At 45.0% G+C, this 24,852-nt stretch overlaps 1 protein-coding gene across 3 annotated transcripts in view; it reads left to right on the top strand.

Moving 5' to 3' along the window:
• Positions 1-24,852, top strand: part of ADAD1 (adenosine deaminase domain containing 1) — a 349,421-nt gene that overhangs the window by 213,486 nt on the left and 111,083 nt on the right. For 2 of the 3 annotated variants that reach the window (XM_030191773.1, XM_030191774.1), the window contains exon 8: positions 12,688-12,858. In XM_030191773.1, coding sequence (XP_030047633.1) covers positions 12,688-12,858 — 171 coding nt within the window. The remainder of the gene's footprint in view (positions 1-12,687; positions 12,859-24,852) is intronic. The other variant, XM_030191775.1, reaches the window with a different exon arrangement.

Consider the following 24,852-nt stretch of genomic DNA (forward strand, 5'->3'; position numbering starts at 1 on the left):
CCTCCAGCCGGAAGTGTGAAGGGGGGAGAGATATCCGGTTTCCCCATGAGTGTCTGCCCTGCCCTCGCTCTCTCTGTAACACAAACAGTGAAGGAAAACACAGCAAAGCACGAAATCAAATCACTCTCTCTGTAACAGTGAAGGACTCAGAGTGGGGAGGGTAGAGAGGGCAGAAGCCCTCACTATCTCTGTAACACAAACACAGCAGAGCAGGAAACTTAACACTGAAGGACTGGACTCCGAGGGGGGGAGGGGACAGAGAGCAGAGGGGAAGGGAGAGAGGGCAGCTTACATATAAGCAAATTCTCAATATTACACAAATCACAGTCACATTTTCGCCCCCTCCACAGCACTGAAACAGTACGAATCACTCTCCTAGCCAAATTCAAGCAGGAAATAGCAATGGACAGAAATATCCTTCTCCTCCAATTCGAGATGTCTAGTGCATTCGACATGGTAAACTACAATCTATATAAATAATTCCCACCTCTGAAGCTCACTCCGTGCCAGACTGAAGCCTGCCCCTGAAGCCCCCCCTGTAGTGTTCGTAGGGTGCCCTGCCCTCAGCTCCGCCCACCCCTGACATAATTTGCAACTCCAGCTTTCTGAAGCTCACTCCGTGGCTTCAGTGCAGGGACCAGGGTTCGTCATGGTGTAGACTTCCTTCTCTGGCCGTCTGTCTCTGCCCTGCCCTCGCGTCACAACGTTATGACTTCGAGGGCGGGTAATCAGACCACAGGACACCTCCTCCAACGTTTGGAAGCTGACTGTGGCTTCACTGAACTTCAAAAGAACTCCGTTTCAAAGGTAACTTTGCCGTAGCACGCTGCCTCTCAGCACCCGATGGAGGGAGGGAGGGATGCCCTAGAACTGGCAGGGGGAGGGGGACCCTGGAACTGGGTGGGAGGGAGTGAGGCGACCCTGGAACTGGGAGGTAGGTGAGTGGGCCGACCCTGGAACTGGGAGGTAGGTGGGCGGGCCACCCTAGAACTGGGAGGTAGGTGGGCTGACTCTAGAACTGGGAGGGAGGAAGTGGGAGCCACCCTGGAACTCGGAGGGAGGGGGGCCACCCTAGAACTGGAAGGGGGGTGACCCTGGAACTGGGGGCAGGGAGGAGGGGGACGGCCACCCTAGAATTGGGAGGAGGAGACGGCCACCCTGGAACTGACGGGGGGGGGGGGGGGGGAGAGAAAAACCCTGGGACTGGAAGGGAGGGGGGGCCCTGGCACACACTCTCATTCTTACACACACACACACTCTCTCACACAGACACACTCGCACCCAGTCTCACTCTGTCACACACTCACTCTTGCACACACTCTGTAAAACATACACACTCCGACACAAACCTTGCTAGCGCCCGTTTCATTTGTGTCTGAAACGGGCCTTTTTTCCTAGTATATTAATAAGATTACTAGACAAGTTCCAGATTGGTGGAAACATAATTAGCTGGATCAAGGGTTTCCTAACCACAAGAACATATCAAGTAAAATCAAACTCAAACATATCACCGTGGAAAGCAGATTGTGGAGTACCACAAGGATCACCACTATCACCAATCCTCTTCAACCTAATGATGACCCCACTAGCCAAGTCCCATATCCAACCAAGGCCTCAACCCTTTCATCTACACAGACGATGTCACAATATGCATTCCATACAAAACTAAACTGACAGAAATCACCAACGAAATCAAGCTCAGCTTGAACATCATGGACTTACGGGCAAATGCATTTCAACTAAAACTCAATAAAGAAAAAACACACTGTTTCATCCTCTCATCCCATCACAGCACGGACAACCTCACAAGTATCAACACCCCAGATTACACCCTCCCAATCTCAGACAGACTGATAATCCTCGGTGTTACATTGGACCGCAACTTAACACTAGAGAGTCAAGTGACATCCACAACAAAGAAAATGTTCCACTCATTGTGGAAACTCAAACGCGTGAAACAATTCTTCCTGAGGGAAACTTTTCGTAACCTGATACAATCAATGGTACTAAGCCACGTAGACTACTGCAATGGAATTTATGCGGGATGCAAAGAACAAACCTTAAAGAAACTTCAGACCACTGAAAACATGGCAGCTAGGCTTATATTTGATAAAACACGATTTGAAAGCGCAAAACCCCTCCAAGAAAAACTACACTGGCTCCCAATCAAAGAACGCATTTCTTTCAAAATCTGCACCCTGGTCCACAAAAGTATCTACGGTGGAGCCCCAAGATACATGGCAGACTCAATCGACTTACCAACTAGGAACACATCCGAATCAATTACGCATCCAGTTTCTTCTACTTAAGCACACAACTGTGGAACGCACTACCAAAAGCCTTGAAAACGACATACGACCATCTAAACGTCTGTAAAACACTAAAAATCAACCTGTTTAAAAAGGCATACCCTACTGATCCAACTTAAATGCCTGATCTCCGCAACACAACAAACTAAAGAACATAGTAATGGACATGACACAACTCTTCTGCTGTACAACTCCCTAATGTGGCTATGCCACATGAACTCTATCTTACCACAGCATCACTGTGTATTTGTTCACACCGGAGTCTGCAAATGCCTCTCTGGTACTGTGTAAGCCACATTGAGCCTACAAATAGGTGGGAAAATGTGGGATACAAATATAATAAATAAAATAAACATCTTGCTTCCAGAACTAATTAAAAAAAAAGAGAGAATTTTTTTCTGATGCTGATTTTCAATTTATCCACTAAGTGCGTATATTAATTGCGCTCTTATCACCCCAAACATTTCCCAGGACTTGTCTCCCTGAGTAGTTAACTACAGTCTCAGCAGTGGGAAAGGGAAATGGGACTTGATATACCGCCTTTCTGAGGTTTTTGCAACTACATTCAAAGCGGTTTACATATATTCAGGTACTTATTTTGTACCAGGGGCAATGGAGGGTTAAGTGACTTGCTTAGAGTGACAAGGAGCTGCAGTGGGAATCGAACTCAGTTCCCCAGGATCAAAGTCCACTGCACTAACTACTAGGCTACTCCTCATATTCTGAGAGAGGGACACCTGAAAAGTATGTCTGAGGTCTGGACACCTCTTGAAGACGTACTTAACCCAGAAATATGGACAATCCAACTACAGGGACCGCTTACTGCAGTACAAATCAGAACTTTTCTTTCAAAAAGAGTGAAAGAAGAGAGTAAGTCAGTCTGCATATAATTTGAGTAATCAGTTGTCTCTTACTCCCCTTTGATGCACTGGTAAACATTCAGATTGTCCAATTCTCTTATTACTTGACTCATCTCTCTCATCACATATAATCAGTATGCACTCTTTCTCTACATACTCTAGTGGCTTTCTAGCTGTTTTAAATTGTCACTAGACTTTAGGCACTGATTGTATGCTGAGCTTCAGGGTAATTCACACTTTCTTACTGGAGGCAAGTTATTTTATTTTCTCCAATTTTTCAAGCCTTAACACATGATTTTCAGATACATTTAGCCAGGATACTTCATATGTGACCATGCCATTTGTCACCACCTCTGATCCTTTGAAACATTTTCAAGCATTTTTAAATTATAGCCATCTATATTTGGACCTATTAAACTATCTTGTTTTGCTAGGGGTTCTATATAAGAATATACGGTTCTGTTGTGCAACAGAACACTCCAGCCCACTGTCCTAGTTTGATCAGTTGCCACTCCAGGTTACAGGTAGCTTGGCAGAACCTCTGCCTGTTTTCATTATTTCATTATATCATTTTGGTTGTTTATTTCATTATATGATTTTGGTTGTTTACATATTTTGGGATGTAATAAAATTAATAAGTTGAAACAGACATTAGAAGCTTTGACGCAAATGATTAATGAGTGTAGAGGAGCTTAGATCTGAAATAGCTGGGGCTATAAGAGATCCAATAGCACATAATATGTTTATCTGATGCCTCTTTGCCTTTAGGTATTTTTTGTCATGAAGTACATAAGTATTGCTATACTGGGAAAGACCAAAGGTCCATCAAGCCCAGCATCCTGTTTCCAACAGTGGCCAATCCAGGTCACAAATCCCAAAAATGTACAAAACATTTTATACTGCTTATCCCAGAAATAGTGGATTTTCCCTGTCCATTTAATAACAGTCTATGGACTTTTAGGAAGCCGTCCAAACCTTTTTTTTTTTAAGTCCGCTAAGCTAACCGCCTTTACCACATTCTCTGGCAACGAATTCCAGAGTTTAATTACACGTTGAGTGAAGAAATATTTTCTCAGATTCGTTTTAAATTTACTAAATTGTAGCTTCATCGCATGCCCCCTAGTCCTAGCATTTTTGGAAAGCGTGAACAGACGCTTCACATCTACCCGTTCAACTCCACTCATTATTTTATAGACCTCTATCATAGCTCTCCTCAGCCGCCTTTTCTCCAAGCTGAAGAGCCCTAGCCGCTTCAACCTTTCCTCATAAGGAAGTCGTGTCATCCCCTTTATAATTTTTGTCGCCCTTCTCTGCACCTATTCTAATTCCACTATGAGGCATATTTTCAAAGCACTTAGCCTTCCAAAGTTCCATAGAAACCTATGGAACTTTGGAAGGCTAAGTGCTTTGAAAATATGCTTGATTTATATCTTTTTTGAGATGCGACGACCAGAATTGAACACAATATTCAAGGTGCGGTCACACCATGGAATGATACAAAGGCATTATAACATCCTTATTTTTGTTTTCCATTCCTTTCCTAATAATACCTAACATTCTATTTGCTTTCTTAGCTGCAGCAGCACACTGAGCAGAAGGTTTCAACATATCATCGACGACGACACCTAGGTCCCTTTCTTGGTCCGTAACTCCTAACGTGGAACCTTGCATGACGTAGCTATAATTCGGGTTCCTGTTTCCCACATGCATCACTTTGCACTTGCTCACATTAAACGTTATCTGCCATTTAGACGCCCAGTCTTCCAATCTCGTAAGGTCCTCTTGTAATTTTTCACAATCCTCCCGCGATTTAATGACTTTGAATAACTTTGTGTCATCAGCAAATTTAATTACATAGTAACATAGTAGATGACGGCAGAAAAAGGCCTGCATGGTCCATCCAGTCTGCCCAACAAGATAAACTCACATTTGCCATTTTTTGTGTATACCTTACCTTGATTTCTACCTGTCTTTTTCAGGGCACAGACCGTATAAGTCTGCCCAGCACTATCCCTGCCCCCCAACCACCCGCCCCTCTTCCCACCACCGGCTCTGGCACAGACCGTATAAGTCTGCCCAGCACTATCCCCAACTCCCAACCACCAGCCCTGCCTCCCACCACTGGTTAGTTACTAGTTACTCCCATCTCTAGGTCATTTAGAAATATGTTAAAAAGCAGCGGTCCCAGCACAGAGCCCTTGTGAACCCCACTAACTACCCTCCTCCATTGAGAATACTGACCATTTATCCCTACTCTCTGTTTTCTATCTTTTAACCAGTTTTTAATCCACAATAGAACACTACCTCCTATCCCATGACTCTCCAATTTCCTCTGGAGTCTTTCATGAGGTATTTTGTCAAACACCTTCTGAAAATCCAGATACACAATATCAACCGGCTCCTCTTTATCCACATGTTTGTTCACCCCTTCAAAGAAATGTAGATTGGTGAGGCAAGATTTACCTTCAATAAATCCATGTTGACTTTGTCTCATTAATCCATGCTTTTGAATATGCTCTGTAATTTTGTTCTTAATAATAGTCTCTACCATTTTGCCAGGCACCAACGTCAGACTGTCACCGGTCTATAATTTCCCGGATCTCCTCTGGAACCCTTTTAAAAAATCGACGTTACATTGGCCACCCTCCAATCTTCCGGTACCACGCTCGATTTTAAGGATAAATTACATATTTCTAACAATAGCTCCGCAAGCTCATTTTTCAGTTCTGTCAGTACTCTGGGATGAATACCATCCAGTCCAGGAGATTTGCTACTCTTCAGTTTGTAGAACTGCCCCAATACATCCTCCAGGTTTAAAGAGAATTCATTAAGTTTCTCCGACTCGTCAGCTTCAAATACCATTTCCGACACCAGTATCCCACCCAAATCTTCCTCTGTGAAGATCGAAGCAAAGAATTCATTTAATCTCTCTGCTACGGCTTTGTCTTCCCTGATCGCCCCTTTTACTCCTTGGTCATCTAGCGGTCCAACCGATTCTTTTGCCGGCTTCCTGCTTTTAGTATACCTAAAAAAAATTTTGCTATGTGTTTTTTGCCTCCAACGCAATCTTTTTTTCGAAGTCCCTCTTAGCTTTCCCTATCAGCGCTTTGCATTTGATTTGACATTCCTTATGCCGTTTCTTATTACTTTCAGTCGGTTCCTTCTTCCATTTTCTGAAGGATTTTCTTTTAGCTCTAATAGCTTCCTTCACCTCACTATTTAACCTCACCGGCTGTCGTTTGGTCTTCCATTCTCCTTTTTTAATACGCGGAATATATTTGGCCTGGGCTTCCAGGATGGTGTTTTTGAACAGCATCCACACCTGATGTAAATTTTTGACCCACGCAGTCGCTCCTCTAAGTTTTCTTTTCACCGTTCTTCACATTTTATCATAGTCTTCTTTTTTAAAGTTAAACGCTAACATATTTGATTTCCTTTGTATACTTACTTCAAAGCTAATATCAAATCCGATCATATTATGATCACTGTTATCAAGCGGCCCCAGCACCATTACCTCCCGCACCAGATCATGCGCTCCACTAAGGACCTAGAATTTTTTCTTCTCTCGTCAGTTCCTGTACCAGCTGCTCCATAAAGCTGTCCTTGATTTCATCAAGGAATTTTACTTCCCTAATGTGTCCCAATGTTACATTTACCCAGTCAATATCGGGGTAATTGAACTCACCCATTATTATTGTGTTGCCCAGTTTGTTTGCGTCCCTAATTTCCTTTAACATTTCTGCATCCGTCTATTCATCCTGGCCAGGCGGACGGTAGTACACTTCTATCATTATCCTTTTCCCCTTTACACATGGAATTTCAATCCACAGTGATTCCAAGAAGTGTTTTGTTTCCTGCAGAATTTTCAATCTATTTTTTTTGTTACATTTGTACCCCACGCTTTCCCACTCATGGCAGGCTCAATGCGGCTTACATGGGGCAGTGGAGGGTTACGTGACTTGCCCAGAGTCACAAGGAGCTGCCTGTGCCTGAAGTGGGAATCAAACTCAGTTCCCCAGGACCAAAGTCCACCACCCTAACCACTAGGCCACTCCTCCACTCCTAGTTTCCAGAAAGAGAAGAACATGTGTCTGATAGTAGAGTTCGTATGTTGCTCCAGTGTTAAGTTTCTATCAACAATCACGCCTAAGATTTTTAGGGTCTCAGAGATTGGTAAGGCAAGCTCAGGAGTGATTAATGTTGGGGGTGCATATTTGTTATAGGGAGAGGAGAGTATCAGGCAATGAGTTTTCTCAGTATTGAGCTTGAACTGAAATGAATTGGCCCAATCTAGCATGGTGTGCAATCCAAGTCTTATTTCATTGGTGATCTCGCTTAGGTCTTTTTAAAAAGGAATAGAGATTGTGATGTCATCTGCATAAATAAACGGGTTGAGACCAAGTTTGGATAGGGCTGTGGCCAGAGGAATCAACATTATGTTGAAGAGAGTTGGTGAAAGGGGGGAGCCCTGTGGCATACCGCAGTCTGCCTTCCAAAGAGGAGATAAGCTTGAGCTGGAGTTCACTTGGTAGGCTCTTGAGGTTAAAACTACTACTACTACTGGTTAAAAAGCCTTTCAGCCATGCTAATACATTTCCACTGGCTCCAAAGTAATCAAGGAGCTACAGTAGGATTAAATGGTTCACCATGTCAAAAGCGCTAGACGTGTCAAATTGTAATAGCAAAATACTCTTTCCTACAGCTATTTCCCTTTTAAAGTTGGTCAGGAGTATGACGAGCATGGACTCAGTGCCATGGAGCGGACGGAATCCCGACTGTGAGTCATGCAAAATATTGAACTTGTCCAAATACTCATTGAGTTGTTTGTTCACCATGCTCTCCATTAATTTCACGAAAAGCGGAATAGTATTTTCAGTCTTATTCACCATTCCTAGCATCCTGTTTGCTTTTTTGACTGCCGCACATTGAGCAGAAGATTTCAGCGTATTATCTACAATGACACTTAGATCTTTTTCTTGAGGTGTGACTCCCAAGGTGGGACCCTAGCATCAGATAACTGATTCGGATTATTCTTTTCAGTGTGCATCACCTTGCATTTGTCCACATTAAATTTCATCTGCCATTTAGATTGTAAGCTCTTTGAGCAGGGACTGGCCTTCTATGTTAAACTGTACAGCGCTGCGTAACCCTAGTAGCGCTTTAGAAATGTTAAATAGTAGTAGTCCACATGTGTTTTAACAACCTTGAATAGTTTTGTATCATCTGCAAATTTGATCACCTCACTCGTTCCAATTTCCACTGTTCACCCTCCTCCATTGAAAGAAATTTACCATTTAACCCTTCCTTCTGTTTTCTGTCCAATAACCAATTTCTAATCCACACCAGAACCTTGCCTTCTATCCCATGACTCTTTAATTTTCTCAGGAGTACCTCTTGAGGAGCTTTATCAAAAGCTTTCTGAAAATCTAGACACACTACATCAACCATTTCACCTTTATCCACATGTTTATTCATGCCTTCAAAGAAATGAAGCAGATTGGTGAGGTAAGACTTTCCTGGGCAGAACCCATGCCAACTCTGTCCCATTAAACCCTGTTTGTAACTTTATTCTTTATAATAGTGTCCACTATTTTGCCCATCACTGACATCAGGCTTACCGGTCTGTAATTTCCCGGTTCACCCCTAGATCCGACATGTGCGGACTATGAAATATTGCAGGAAGACCTTAGGAAATTGGAAGACTGGGCATCCAAATGTCAGTTGAAATTTAATGTGGACAAATGCAAGGTGATGGACATTGGAAAGAATAATCTGAATTATAGTTACCTGATGCTAGGGTCCACATTGGGGGGTCAGCGTTCTGGTAGTGTGCTCAGAAAGAAAAAGATGAATTCTGGTGATATAGAGAAAAAAACAGCAGGTTTTAGCAGTCAGTTGAATATGTGCAGAGAAGGAAAGAGAGTAGTCAAAGATGACCCCAAGGTTACGCGCTGATGAGAGAGGGAGGATGAGTGTGTTATCCACAGAGAGAGAGAGAGCCCTTTTTAAAATCTGGTGTCACATTGGCCACTCTTCAATCTTACATAGTAACATAGTAGATGACGGCAGAAAAAGACCTGCATGGTCCATCCAGTCTGCCCAAGACAAACTCATATGTGTATACCTTACCTTGAATTTGTACCTGTCCTTTTCAGGGCACAGACCATATAAGTCTGCCCAGCAGTATTTCCCGCCTCCCAACCACCAGTCCAGCCTCCCATCACCGGCTCTGGTACAGATCGTATAAGTCTGCCCTCCCCTATCCTAGCCTCCCAACCACCAACCCCTCTTCCCCCACCTGCTCCGCCACCCAATTTCAGCTAAGCTTCTGAGGATCCATTCCTTATGCACAGGATTCCTTTATGCATATCCCATGCATGTTTGAACTCCGTTACCGTTTTCATCTCCACCACCTCCCGCGGGAGGGCATTCCAAGAGTCCACCACTCTCTCCGTGAAAAAATACTTCCTGACATCTTTCCTGAGTCTGCCCCCCTTCAATCTTATTTCATGCCCTCTCGTTCTACTGCCTTCCCATCTCCGGAAAAAATTCGTTTGCGGATTAATACCTTTCAAATATTTGAACGTCTGTATCATATCACCCCTGTTCCTCCTTTCCTCCAGGGTGTACGTGTTCAGGTCAGCAAGCCTCTCTTCATACGTCTTGGAACACAAATCCCATACCATCCTCGTAGCTTTTCTTTGCACCGCTTTCATTTTTTTAACATCCTTCGCAAGATACGGCTTCCAAAACTGAACACAATACTCCAGGTGGGGCCTTACCAACGTCCTATACAGGGGCATTAAAACCTCCTTTCTTCTGCTGGTCACTCCTCTCTCTATACAGCCTAGCAATCTTCTAGCTACGGCCACCGCCTTGTCGCACTGTTTCGTCGTCTTCAGGTCCTCAGATACTATCACCCCAAGATCCCTCTCCCCATCCGTGCCTATCAGACTCTCCCCGCCTAACACATACGTCTCCCTTGGATTTCTACTCCCTAAGTGCATCACTTTGCATTTCTTCGCATTGAATTTTAATTGCCAAACATTAGACCATTCTTCTAGCTTCTTCAGATCTTTTTTCATGTTTTCCACTCCCTCTTCAGGTACTATGGACGATTTTAATGGTAGGTTACATATTACTAACAGCAGATCAGCAATTTTGTGCTTTGAGTACCCTTGGTCATATGCCATCTGGTCCAGGTGATTTGCTACTCTTTAATTTGACAATTTGGCTCAATACATCTTCCAGGTTCACTGTACAAAACCAGAACACTACATCAATGATATGGTAAGACTACTGAAAGGAAATGTTAAGATAATTCAGGAACATATGACCTTTGAAATCAAAATGATGAAATATTTTGACACCCACCAGACAGAACTTAACTGAGATCTGTATTTAATTTGCATGTTCCCCCACCTATTCTGACCTTATCCTCCCCCAGACTGCTCTTACACAGTCCAGGAATTAACGAACTCCATAACCAGAAGGACTCGCTGGGATATAAGAAGATAGTTTATTACAATCTTACCAATAGCAGTACAGGCAAATCAGGTATTCGTATGGTTTGAACAGCAGTTCACGACACATCTCTCTCTCCAGCCTACTGAAGACTTCTGCTCTCTTCTTCTGATCTAATACCCTTCTGACTCCCATTTTTATACTATTTTCACCCTATTCATTTCAATGGACCCCAGCTTTGTCACCAGGGTTCTTGGACCTTATCAATTGATCAAAATGACTTCACATATTCTCAAGCTCTAAATATAAACAAGATAAGTTCAGAGCGCATCTTGTTAGATGACTTTGCATTTTCCCCAAACTTTCCCTTAGCCTCCTCCTTTGGATGTTCTCACCCGGGGTGCAGCTGACCCAGTACTATCTCTACATAACCATAGCAACTCTTGCTCATGACGTCTTGCAGGTGCCAGTCCCAGAGCAAATGCCCCCCTCCCTTGCCAGCTCAGCACTTGCTACAGTGAAATGTTAACTGTGTCATAGGTGATCTCTGATTTTTACAAGCTAGCTCTCTTTTGTATCCAAGATTATTTTGATTTTAAGAAGCCTAGCTCTTATTATGAGCTATTGGCCTGTATTTTACTGACAGCAAGGGCTAGCATAACTCAGATCGGGGCTTTCTATCTCAGTATAAACCATAAAATTATACTGCTTTGTCACTTTCATCAGCAATACATCTTTCCCCGCTTCTCACCTAACGCACCACATCCTACTCCTGTGAGACTGTCATTGGAATGCTTTTGTATTTCACTTATATGTTCTGATATTTGTCAACATTTGCTTATTTCTGATGTGGAGAAGGGTTACCTTTGAACACTAATCAGAAAATGTATTGTTAGTCCAGTAAAAAAGTTATCATCTTATTTTCTTTAGTACATTTTCAGTTATTGCTATTTATTAAGCTACTAAGCTAAATGAAAGATACTTCTTCATCTCATCTCTTAGGAATAGTGAATAATGTTTAAGATCTTCCTCCTTTGGCATTTTTTGTTTATATGAATCTATTTAGGATATGCTGATTATACCAATATAAATAGTGATTTTACTAATATGTAAAGTATAAATAATTTAATAACTAAACCTGATAAAAGGTATATAGCCATAAAAATGTACATCTATTTGTTGTAAGTTAAACAGGGAGGGGGAAGGAAAGCATAACTTGAATCCTGTCAATAATAATTTATAAACCGCTGCTAAACCGCACATTGATACAAATGCTGAAATCTAAATTTTTCAGAGTATGGCACTCTTGTTGCTGTCTCACTTATAAATAGTGAATGTCAGTACAGACATGGTTGTAATTAAGGTGTCTGTTTTTAGGTGTTATTAATTGTAAATTTAGGTGACCTATTACCGAACTACGATTGCTAGGTACCTTTTTCTGATAGAATCAATGTGTGTTTGCATCACTTAGGAGCTTTTAGCCAAGAAAAGGCAGAGTAACTGATTGGAGGATACAAGACAAGCGGGTAAAGGAGTATTGATCCAGTAAACATCTATTTTGTTTGTCCCCGGGCAGGGTGTGGGTGTTGGTGTTTGTTGAACGATAAAAGCCCCACTCATGGGTGACTGTGGGAGAACTATTGTCCTTTCCATGTTAATTCACTTGAATGCACAGAAATTCAGTTGGTTAAATGAAGAAAAGGTACTACATTAGTTATTTGTAATTGCCTAATGCATTTCTTGCTCAGCTTTTGAAAGATAAAATCTTTTTCCCCAGGTTCTTTTGTGACCTGAATAAGGAGGTGTTAGGTCCAGGCTACAGAAACCTAATACAGCAATGTTACCTTTTTTTTTTTTTTAACTGTATGAACTTACTATTCTTTTCCCCATCATTAACCTTAATTTATGTGCAAGGAGAAGTAGAAATTGAATACACATCTTTTTTTCTGCTCATTACTATACTAGACCATGATTTAATGCTTCATGGATCCTTTCATCAGTCTGAGGTATAGAAAAATGTAATTCCTAAATAGGTCGTATTGTTTGTTTTGTAGGTTCTTTTATAGACAGCTTCTGCTCTTCTACAGTAAAATTACAGGTATGATGGAAAAATCCATATTTTGTACAGAACCAGCATCAAATTTGCTTACTTTAAAACCGAACATAAACATTCATTTGTATTTGAATCAACTACCAAAAGGACCTGCTCAGATAAAACCAGAGTTGTAAGTATTAGCATCTGCATTCTTATAAATTAATCAGAAAGTAATGCATGAAAATTTGGCTTAATGTATTCTGCTTCCTATAATCTTAGTCTATCATGTATTCAGTGGTTCTGTAAATAAAGCCATAGTGAAGTTGGTGAAATAAACTTTGTTGTAACCCTATTTAGTTTTCTGCTGTTTAACTATATGTACATGTCAAACCATCACACATGCAACTGTTTAAAAATGTTGGGTACACTTTGAATGTTGTTTTCATCATGCCAATTATATAAGACAAGTACAAAGTAGTGCCCATTGGGAGGAATGCAGGAAATTATTTCTGCTCAGTGGGATGCTCCCATAGTTCCCTTACAGGTCGTGAAGGCAATGGCCAGACTTTACCCTGTGGTCCCCGTGGAACTGTTGAAGCTCTGTGCTCCCAACAGTGGATGCACTAGTGACAGCAGTCGCCAAGAAGACGGGAAGGGTGGCTTTGAAAAATGTGCAGGATCAAAAGTTCGAGATCCCTTGAAGCTGTCCTTTGAATGGGCAGCGCTTTTTTTGCAGGCGGATGTCTGTAGTTCTTACGCTGCATGGTCATGTCTCAGCTGGGTGCAGCAGCTTGCAGATGCCGTTCCAGAGGCCGAGGCTCTGCTACCCACCCCAGTGACCAGACATGAAAACCGGTCTGGCTTATCTAGCTGATTCTTTTTATAATTTACTTCAGGCTTCGGCAAAACAGATGTCACTAACATTTGCCAGATGGTTGTTAATGGCTCTTTCATTGGGCAGCAAACTGGGTATCCAAGCAGCATCTAGTGAAGCTGCCATTCAACGGCAGACTGTTATTTGAGGAAGACCTCGAAGTTGGTCAAGAGCCTGGGCGATTCCAAGTCTTAGTGCTTGCTGGAAGACAAGGGCAAACCTCCCCCACGTTCAGGACCCACTCGCATCTGTTTTCGGGATGCCTGCCGGAATCGTCCAGGACATCCTTCTCTATTCAACAGTCTCTCTTTCGTGCTAGACAGCCCTTTTGGTCTGATAAGAAGAACTTGCTCTTTTATACCCGTGCCCCCTCCAATGCATGTCCCGCTCAGTGATTGCAGCAATTCCAATTGGGGGGCAGCTGTCCCTGTTTCTAGAGTGGGCCTGAATCATCACAGACCAGTGAGTCCTCGACATTATTCAAGAAGTCTACAAGTTAGAATTATGTGCTCCTGTCGCAGATTTTTTTTCTTGGAATCCCCTTGTGCCAACTGCCAAAAGGGTGGCCATTTGCTTGACACTTTAAAAGTTGAGGGATATGGGAGCTGTAGTTCCAGTCCCTCTGGTAGAGCAGCAATCCGGCCATTTATTTTGTGGTGGCCAAAAAGAAAGGGACCGCCTTCCAGCCAGTTCTCGACCTGAAGAAAGTCAACCAGTTCTTGAAAGTTTGGCATTTCCGCATGGAATTGTGCTCAGTGATTGCAGCTGTACAACCAGGCAAATTCCTCACAGCCTTAGACCTCAAAGAAGAGTATCTCTACATTCCTATTTGACCTCCACACTACAATTTCCTCCGATTTGCAGTGCTCAGACATCACTTCTAATTTCAAGCGCTACCCTTCGGCTTAGCCATGGTGCCTTTGACCTTCTCCAAGTTTATGGTGGTCGTGGCTGCCTTTTTACAAAACAGAGCATTCAGGTTCATCCCTGTCTGGACGATTGGCTCATCAGGGCACCATCAACGCAGGAGAGCAGCCAGCCATATCCTCTGACACCAACACAGGTCTCAGAGAGTCAAGCTTACTAATCCCTCCTCTCCTGTCCGGTATCTCTCTTTTGGGTTTCTGCACCCCAAGTGCATCACTCTGCACTTCTTGGCATTATATTTTAACTGCCAGACCTTAGACCATTCTTGTAACTTTTGGCGATCCCTTCTCAATGTTTCTACTCCCTCCAGGGTATCCACTCTATTGGCTATCTTTGTGTCATCCACAAAAAGGCAAACTTTTCCTTCCAACCCTTCAGCAATATCTCTGACAAATATATTAAACAGAGTAATAGCGTCCCAGCTTTCAGATTATTTGGATCAGCATGATATATTGCACCCTTCTCAGTCAGGATTCAGGACAGACTTTAGCACCGAGACTATTACTGGTTCACTCTTTGACAATATTCGAAAGCTGTTGTCTGAAGGTAAGAAGGCTCTGGTGCTACAGTTTGACCTTTCTAGTGCTTTCGATCTTGTTGATCATGACATTCTCCTCCAAACAATGGATAGTATAGGAATAACTGGAAATGACCTTAAGAAGTTCTCAGGATTTTTGAGAAATCAGAGTGGGACTGTACTTTATCAGATAAATGGAGTAATTTAAGTGGTGACACACAGGGGTCCCCACTTTCTCCAATAACCTTCAATGTGTATATGCATTCTTTGGGTTTTGTTTTGGAGAAGCTGGGTGTCTATTTTTACAGTTATGGTTCCCATCAATTCTTTAGTCGTGGCTCACATAAATTTGCTTCATACTATTCTTAATACTTAAAAGCATAAACTTAAACCTTGAAAAAAAAACAAAATTCTTGTTAGTCATTCTAATGATGTAGATGAAAAAAGTGGGATGATAAATCAGACACTGTCAATTCTCTCCTTTAAAGTACTAGGGTTATAATTGATAGTATCTCTGGATTAACAGACTTAAAGATCATTTATCATTATGCCTAATTTACGATGTGTGTGAGAATGTTTTGACCAAGATCATTTTAGATTAATAGTACAATATTTGATTCTCAAGTTTATTGGACTATTGTAAAATAATTTCTTTGAGGACAAGCAGGCTGGACATCATCACGCATGGGTCGTCGTCCGCGATGGCCCAGGAGCTCTGGATTTAAAAATCAAAAATTTAAAACTTCTAGACGTGACGAGAGCGGGTGTGGGGACAACGCACCACGCATGCACGAGTGACTTACCGCCCGCGCGCTTTCCTCAGTTCCTTTTTTCCGCTTCGCGAGTGAGTTGTCTGTTATTTATTTATTTATTTATGGGTTACTTATACCCCACATTTTCCCACTCATGCAGGCGCAATGTGGCTTACAGAGAATTAAATAAAAATTGCAAAGTGAAAAGCTTAGGAAAGTATACAAGAAGCAAACAGGGGAGGAGAATCTAACAGCGTGAGCTAGGCAGGGTAAGGGACAAGGGTGCATCAATCAACGATGTAAGTTGGGGAGTAAGTCTTTCCAAAGAAGTATGTCTTTAACAACTTCTTGAAGAGGGCATGGTCCACTTGAGTTTTAAGGTGGCGAGGTAGAGCGTTCCAGTGTTTGGGACTCCAGTAGCGGAAGGACGAGGCAAAGATCCTCTTGTACTTGACACCCTTACAACTCGGAAAGCGGAGGTGGAGATAGGACCGAGCAGCAGGGTTGGCATTTCTAGGTGGAAGGTCAATCAAGGGGAACATGTATTCCGGGGCAGCCCCATAGATGACTTTATGTGTTAGGGAGCAGATCTTGAAAGCAATGCGCTCCTGTACAGGCAGTCAATGAAGTTTAAAGCGCAAGGGAGCGGCGTGAGCAAAGCGTCTTTCTCTAAGGATAAGTCTCGCCACAGTGTTCTGAGCCGTTTGGAACTTTTTCAATAAGGAGGCCTGGCAACCCACATAAATTCCACTAGAATAATCCAGATGGGATAGGACGAGCCAGTGGACAAGGGTCCGAAACAAGTCTCTGGGAAGGATGTATCTGATGCGCCGAAGCCTCCACATCACCTGGAACATTTTCTTGTAGACCAAGTGCACGTGATCAACCAGTTGGGGATGAGAGTCCAGATACACTCCCAAAAGCCGCAGGCTGTTGGCAGTCGGAAGGGTGGAGCCCAATACTGGAAGCACTGTGTCGGATACATGGGCATGAGTAGACAAGAGGATGAGACAATGGGTTTTTTCCCTGTTGAGTTTGAAGCGGAACACCCTGGCCCAATGCTCCAAGGCAGAGAAACAGGCATCAATGAGGTTGGCAACTTCCGATACGGTGGAGTGGAATGGGATGTAGACTGTAATATCATCCGCATAAATGAAAGGATTAAGGTCCAGTTTTGCAAGTGCAGAGGCTAAAGGCATCATCATAATGTTAAATAAGGTAGGTGAAAGGGGAGACCCCTGTGGGACCCCACAGGAGGCCTTCCATGGTTCAGAAGTGTTGGAGCTCACCGTGACCTGGTAGGACCTGGAAGTCAAGAAACCCTTGAACCAGTGCATGACCAGTCTTCCTATGCCAAAAGAGTCCAGTAGGTGAAGCAGGAGTTCATGGTCCACCATGTCGAAAGTGCTAGACATGTCAAATTGCAGCAGAAGAATCTTCCATCCAACAGCTAGCTCTCGACGGAAGTTAGATAGGAGGGTGACCAGGACAGTCTGTGTGCTATATTGAACTCGGAAACCTGATTGTGAATGGTGGAGGATATCAAATTCAGCCAGGAAGTCGTTGAGCTGAACATTGACCAGACTCTCCATCAGCTTGATAACTAGAGGTATCGAGGCCACTGGGCGATAGTTAGAGATGACATCTGGCTTGATCTTTATATTCTTTGGAATGGGAGTGAGGAGGACGTTACCATGACCCGGCGGGAAAGATCCGGTGCTTAACATAAAGTTGAGGTAACAAGTCAGATCACTCCTCATGATTTTTCGGCCCAGGGGACTTTTTGTCGCGTTTACGCGCTCCGGTTCTTCCCTTTATCATTTCTTTTAAAAACAAAAAGGTGTTTCCTTTAATCTTTTTTTAGTTTTTCTCATCTTTTTAGGTTTCCTTTTTCGTCGCGGCTGCCTTTAGGCTGCTCGGTTGCGTTCCGTTTTTTGTGCCTTTCTCATTGGCACCATCGAGTCGTTTGATTTTTTGACCGCTATTTTTCCTCCCATGTTATCAAGGACTCCCAGCGGCTTCAAGCGCTGTTCCCACTGCAACCAGACCATCTCGTCTGTCCGAGTGGGTGCCCACCTGGGCGGCAGTGACCATCAAACGGTTTGGTTTGATATGACGGCTGAAGAGGAGGGTTGCCACTCAAAACTCAAAGTCCTGGATTTCAAGCGTGCTAACTTTAGTAAAATGGGGGAATACCTAAGCAGGGAGCTGATGGGCTGGGAGGACGTACGAGAAGTGGAAGGACAGTGGTCCAGGCTGAAAGAAGCTATAAATAGGGCCACAAACCTTTATGTAAGGAAAGTAAATAAAAGCAAGAGAAAAAGGAAACCGCTATTGTTCTCCAAGCAAGTGGCTGAGAAAATAAAGGCTAAAGAGTTCGCATTCCAGAAATACAAAAAAACTCAAGACGAGGAACACGGGGAGGAATACCGGAGGAAACTGAAAGAAGCCAAGAGAGAGGTACGTCTGGCGAAAGCGCAAGCGGAAGAACAAATGGCTAGAAAGGTAAGGAGGGGTGACAAAAATTTCTTCAGGTATATTAGTGAAAGGAGAATGACTAAAAAGGGAATTGTGAGACTAAAAGATACTGCAAACCGCTATGTAGATAATGATGAAGAAAAGGCAAATTTGCTAAATAGATACTTTTGTTCTGTTTTTACTGAAGAAAATCCGGGAGGAGGACCACGATGGACTGGCAAAAGTTCATTTGAGAATGGAGTGGATATAGCACCGTTCACGGAAGAGAGTGTGTATCAACAACTAGAAAAACTAAAGGTGGACAAAGCCATGGGACCGGATGGGATCCACCCCAGGATATTGAGGGAGCTCAGAGAGGTTCTGGCGGGTCCTCTTAAAGATTTGTTTAATAAATCCTTAGAAATGGGAGAGGTTCCGAGGGATTGGAGAACGGCGGATGTGGTCCCTCTTCACAAAAGTGGTGATGGGGAAGAAGCTGGAAACTACAGGCCGGTAAGCCTCACTTCGATTATTGGAAAAGTAATGGAAGCGATGCTGAAGGAAAGAATAGTGAATTTCCTGGAAGAAAATGAGTTGCAAGATCCAAGACAACATGGTTTTACCAAAGGGAAATCGTGCCAAACGAATCTCATTGAATTCTTTGATTGGGTGACCGGAGAATTGAACCGTGGACGTGCTATAGACGTAATCTACTTAGATTTCAGCAAGGCTTTTGACATGGTTCCCCACAGGAGGCTCTTAAATAAACTGGATGGGCTGAAGATAGGACCCAAAGTGGTGAACTGGATTAGGAACTGGTTGACGGACAGGCGCCAGAGGGTGGTGGTGAATGGAGTTCGCTCGGAGGAGGGAAAGGTGAGTAGTGGAGTGCCTCAGGGATCGGTGCTGGGGCCAATTCTGTTCAATATATTTGTGAGTGACATTGCCGAAGGGTTAGAAGGTAAAGTTTGCCTATTTGCGGATGATACTAAGATTTGTAACACAGTGGACACCCCGGAGGGAGTGGAAAACATGAAAAAGGATCTGAAAAAGCTAGAAGAGTGGTCTAAGGTTTGGCAATTAAAATTCAATGCGAAGAAATGCAAAGTGATGCACTTAGGGAGTAGAAATCCAAGAGAGGCGTATGTGTTAGGCGGTGAGAGTCTGCTAGATACGGATGGGGAGAGGGATCTTGGGGTGATAGTATCTGAGGATCTGAAGGCGATGAAACAGTGTGACAAGGCGGTGGCCGTAGCGAGAAGGTTACTAGGCTGTATAGAGAGAGGTGTGACCAGCAGAAGAAAAGAGGTGTTGATGCCCCTGTACAAGTCGTTGGTGAGGCCCCACCTGGAGTATTGTGTTCAGTTTTGGAGGCCGTATCTTGCTAAGGATGTAAAAAGAATTGAAGCGGTGCAAAGAAAAGCTACGAGGATGGTATGGGATTTGCGTTACAAGACGTATGAGGAGAGACTTGTGGACCTGAACATGTATACCCTGGAGGAAAGGAGGAACAGGGGTGATATGATACAGACGTTCAAATATTTAAAAGGTATTAATCCGCAAACGAACCTATTCCGGAGATGGGAAGGCGGTAGAACGAGAGGGCATGAAATGAGATTGAAGGGGGGCAGACTCAAGAAGAATGTCAGGAAGTATTTTTTCACGGAGAGGGTGGTGGATGCTTGGAATGCCCTCCCACGGGAGGTGGTAGAGATGAAAACGGTAACGGAATTCAAACGTGCGTGGGATAAACATAAAGGAATCCTGTGCAGAAGAAAGGGATCCTCAGGAGCTTAGCCTAGAATGGGTGGCAGAGCTGGTGGTTGGGAGGCGGGGCTAGTGTGGGCAGACATATACGGTCTGTGCTGGGGCTGGTGGTTGGGAGGCGGGACTTGTGCTGGGCAGACTTATACGGTCTGTGCCGGGGCTGGTGGTTGGGCGGTGGGGATAGTGCTGGGCAGACTTATACGGTCTGTGCCAGAGCTGGTGGTTGGGAGGCGGAGATAGGGCTGGCCAGACTTATACGGTCTGTGCACTGAAGAGGACAGTACAAATTAAAAAAAAAGTAGCACATATGAATTTATCTTCTTGGGCAGACTGGATGGACCGTGCAGGTCTTTTTCTGCCGTCATCTAATATGTTATATGTTACTATGTTACGCTTGGTGTCTCCAGTGCCTCGGGCCTGACCATCTGCCAGCTTCTTGTAAGCTGTGTAAATTAATGAAAAAGAGGACCCAGGTGGCTTGAGAGGCTCAGCACGAGAAACGTTTTTCAGATCGGTCCGGTCCTTCGACGTCGGCATCGACATCGGTACCGAGGTCGGCGGCATCGACGTCGAGGGAAGCAGCATCTAGAGGTCAGGTAATGGCTGCCGAAAGACCACTCAAAGCTGGGAGCAGCGAGGCATCGAGTGGGTCTCCACCCGTCTTGACACCTACTGCTATGCAGGTCCCCCCGGGACCGCCCTGAGTCGGACCCGGCCCCGAGGAGGTGTGAAGATTCCACGTCCTCCTCGGTACCGAGGAGTGTTTATGTCGGGCGAAGGATAAGAAACATCGCCATCGATCTCCTTCCCGTCACGGTACCGAGAGCTCTGGGGAGCCGAGGGAGTTAGCACCTGAGAAGCATCGGCGCCGGGAGGACCGCTCATCCTCCATTCAGGAAGTGCCGATGTGTCGGTCGTCTGGCAGCCAGGTACGGGCTCTCGAACCCCCTCAGATTCTGGCACCGACTTCTGCACCGGCCCCACAGCTTGTTCAGATGGCAGCCCTCAATGAGTATCTCCAGGCCATGCTTCCAGGCCTTCTGGAAGGGATGATGCGTACATCTGCCTCGTTACTGGAGGTGCTTGCGCCTCGGGTACCTACTGCTGAGACCAGCGTCTGGCCCATCACCTGTGCACGGAGGTCTCCGCCCTCGGTACCGCTTGCGGTTCCTGAGCCGGTTGCCACCCGGGTCGACTCGACGTCGGTGGAGGAAGCTTCGCCAGAGTCCAGGCAAGGGTCCACTTCTCGACACCCCTCACAAGGACATCGATCCTCAAGGTCGAGGCAGGCTCGGGTTCGGGCTGCTCTTCGCGAGCTCCTGTCCGATACTGAAAAGGAGCACTCGTGAGGAGAGGAGGAAACCCCAGATATTTTTCGGAGGAAGATTCTCAGGGTCTTCCATCTGATCCTACTCTATCTATTGAGGTTAGACAGTCTCCACCTGAGTGTCTTTCTGTATCATCTTTTGTACGGGAAATGTCTAGGGACATTCCATTTCCTATGGAGGCTGTGGATGAGTCCAGGGCCGAGATGTTTGAGGTCCTAGATTATCCTTCTCCACCAAAAGAGGTTGCAATGGCCCCTTTGCACAATACACTCAGGGATGTTGCGGAATTGGTCTTGCCCTCTATCTAATACAGTTGTCAACAAGAAGTCCGAGTCCCAGTACAGAGTCCACGGTGAGCCTGTGATGGCGAAGGCCCAACTTCCTCATGATTCCATGGTGGTGGACTCTGCTCTCAGAAGATCCAAGAGTACTAGGGACTATGCTTCGGCGCCCCCGGGCAGAGAGTCTAGGACTTTGGATTCTTTTGGGAGGCATACGTATCAGGCTGCAATGCTCGCGGCCAAGATTCAAACATACCAGCTGTACACCAGCATTCACTTACGGAACTCGGTAAAGCAGCTGTCCAGTTTAGTTGAAGCTCTCCCTCCGGAGCTTGCTGAACCTTTTCATCTGGTGGTCAGGCAGCAGAAGGCGTGTCGCAAATTCCTGGCCAGGGGAGCTTTTGATACTTTTGATGCTGCATCCCGGGTGGTTGCTCAGGTATCGTGATGCGCAGACTCTCATGGCTGCGTGTCTCGGACCTGGATCAGAAGACCCAGCACCGAATGGCGAATGTTCCTTGCCGGGGGGATAATCTTTTTGGAGAGAAGGTTGAGGATATTGTTGATTCCCTCAAGCATCATGATGCTATGGATTCTCTTGCCCGCCGGACACCTTCTGCTACTACCTCCTCTTCTAGCAGGTTTTTTGGAGGGAGGAGGAGTGCTCCCGATTCCTCTGGCATGCGTAGGTACACTCCTGCTTCCTGACAGCCTGTTCAAGCTTGCTCCCAGCAGCCTCGCTCTTGTCAGCGGCGTGCGCCACGGGCCTCTCTGGCTCCACATCAGATGCAAGGGACGGGCTTTTGACTGGCTCCAGAGCAGTATAGCCGACATCACAGTGTCCGTACCGGACAATCTACCTGTTAGAGGGAGGCTGATATTTTTTCACCAAAGGTGGCCTCTTATAACCTCCGACAGGTGGGTTCTTCAAATAGTCCGGTCCGGATACGCTCTCAATCTAGAATCATTTCCTCCAATCCATCGATATTGCAATTCACATTCATACCATTGGACATGGTTCTCACAGCTGAGACACAGCACAGTCTTCTTCCTGTGAGTAGAGAGTAAAAATGCACAAGAATTTCACTTAAATATTATACCTCTTTAACATTGCTTTTGCCTCGTAACCACTTGCAACCACTCGCCTCCACCTACCCTCCTCTCCTCCTTCCTGTACACATTAATTGATTTGATTTGCTTACTTTATTTCTTGTCTATTAGATTGTAAGCTCTTTGAGCAGGGACCGTCTTTCTTCTATGTTTGTGCAGCGCAGCGTACGCCTTGTAACGCTATAGAAATGCTAAATAGTAGTAGTAGTTCCTCCAAATTGCCCACCTGGAGCTCAATCCTTCAGTTCCCAGCACAAGCAGGTACTTGCAGAGGAACTCTCCGCCCGTCTCAGCTCCAATGCGGTCAAGCCCGTTCCACCAGGGCAAGAAGGGCTGGGATTCTATTCCAGGTCCTTCCTTGTGCAAAAGAAAACGAGGGATGCGTCCCATCCTAGACCTAAGGGGCCTGAACAAATTCCTGGTCTGAGAAAAGTTAAGGATGCTTTACCTGGGCACCCTTCTTCCCCTGATTCAGGAAAACGATTGGCTATGCTCTCTAGACTTAAAGGATGCCTACACTCATATCTCGGTGCTTCCAGATCACAGGCAGTACCTTCCATTTCGCCTGGGAACTCAGCATTTTCAGTACTGCGTGCTGCCCTTTGGTCTCGCATCTGCGCCCAGAGTGTTCACAAAGTGCTTGGCAGTTGTCGCAGCATCGCTACGCTGACTGGAGTGCATGTGTTCCCTTATCTCGACGATTGGCTGGTGAAGAACACCTCGGAGGCAGGAGTTCTACGATCCATGCAGATTACTATTCAACTGCTCGAGCTACTGAGGTTTGTCATCAATTATCCCAAGTCCCAACTGATTCCCGTACAGAAATTGGAATTCATAGGAGCTCTGTTGAACACATGGACGTCTCGAACTTATCTTCCCCAGGCAAGGGCAGACAACCTTCTAGCCCTAGTGTTCTCAGCTCGAGCATCCCAACAGTTCACAGCTCGGCAGATGTTGAGACTTCAGGGCCACATGGCCTCTACAGTTCATGTGACTCCCATGGCACGTCTACACATGAGATCAGCTCAGTGGACTCTAGCTTCTCAGTGGTGTCAGGCTACGGGGGATCTAGAGGATTTCATCCATCGGTCCACTGATTTTTGCAATTCCCTTCAATGGTGGACCATTCGCTTCAATCTGACCTTGATACGACCATTCCAAATTCCTCAGCCACAAAAAGTGCTGACAACGGATGCATCCCTTCTGGGGTGGCGAGCTCATGTGGATGGGCTCCACACTCAAGGAGTTTGGTCCTTCCAGGAAATGCATCTTCAGATCAACCTCTTGGAATTGTGAGCGATCTGGAATGCGCTGAATGCTTTCAGAGATTGGTTGTCCAATCAAATTATCCTAATTCAGACAGACAATCAGGTTGCGATGTATTATACAAACAAGCAGGGGGGGCACCAGATCTCGCCCTCTGTGTCAGGAAGCCGTCAGAATGTGGCTTTGGGCGCGCCAGCACGGCATGCTTCTCCAGGCTACATATCTGGCAGGCGTAAACAACAGTCTGGCCGACAGGTTGAGCAGGATAATGCAACCTCACGAGTGGTCTGTGAACATGTCCGCAAGATCTTCCGAGCGTGGGGCACCCCCTCGGTGGATCTTTTTGCCACTCAGCACAATCCCAAGGTTCCTCAATTCTGTTCCAGGCTTCAGGCCCACGACAGACTAGCGTCAGATGCCTTTCTCCTTCATTGGGGGGGACAGGTCTCCTGTATGCGTAGCCTCCCATACCTTCAGTAGGGAAAACTCTACTGAAACTCAGGCAAGACCGCGGAACCATGATTCTGATAGCACCTTTCTGGCCTCGTCAGATATGGTTCCCTCCTCTTCTGGACTTATCTTCAGAAGAACCTTGGAGATTGGACTGTTTTCCGACCCTCATCACTCAGAACGAGGGGTCGCTTCTACATCCCAACCTCCAGTCTCTGGCTCTTACGGCCTGGATGTTGAGAGCTTAGAAGTTGCCTCTTTAGGTCTCTCAGAGGGTGTCTCTTGAGTCTTGCTTGCTTCCAGGAAAGATTCCACGAAAAGAAGTTATGCTTTTAAATGGAGGAGGTTTGCTATCTGGTGTGACAGCAAGGCCCTAGATCCTTTCTCGTGTCCTACACGGACCCTGCTTGAGTACCTTCTACACTTGTCTGAGTCTGGTCTTAAGACTAACTCAG

This window comes from Microcaecilia unicolor, chromosome 2 (genome assembly GCF_901765095.1).
Source record: "Microcaecilia unicolor chromosome 2, aMicUni1.1, whole genome shotgun sequence".
NCBI classification, from domain to species: Eukaryota; Metazoa; Chordata; class Amphibia; order Gymnophiona; family Siphonopidae; genus Microcaecilia; species Microcaecilia unicolor.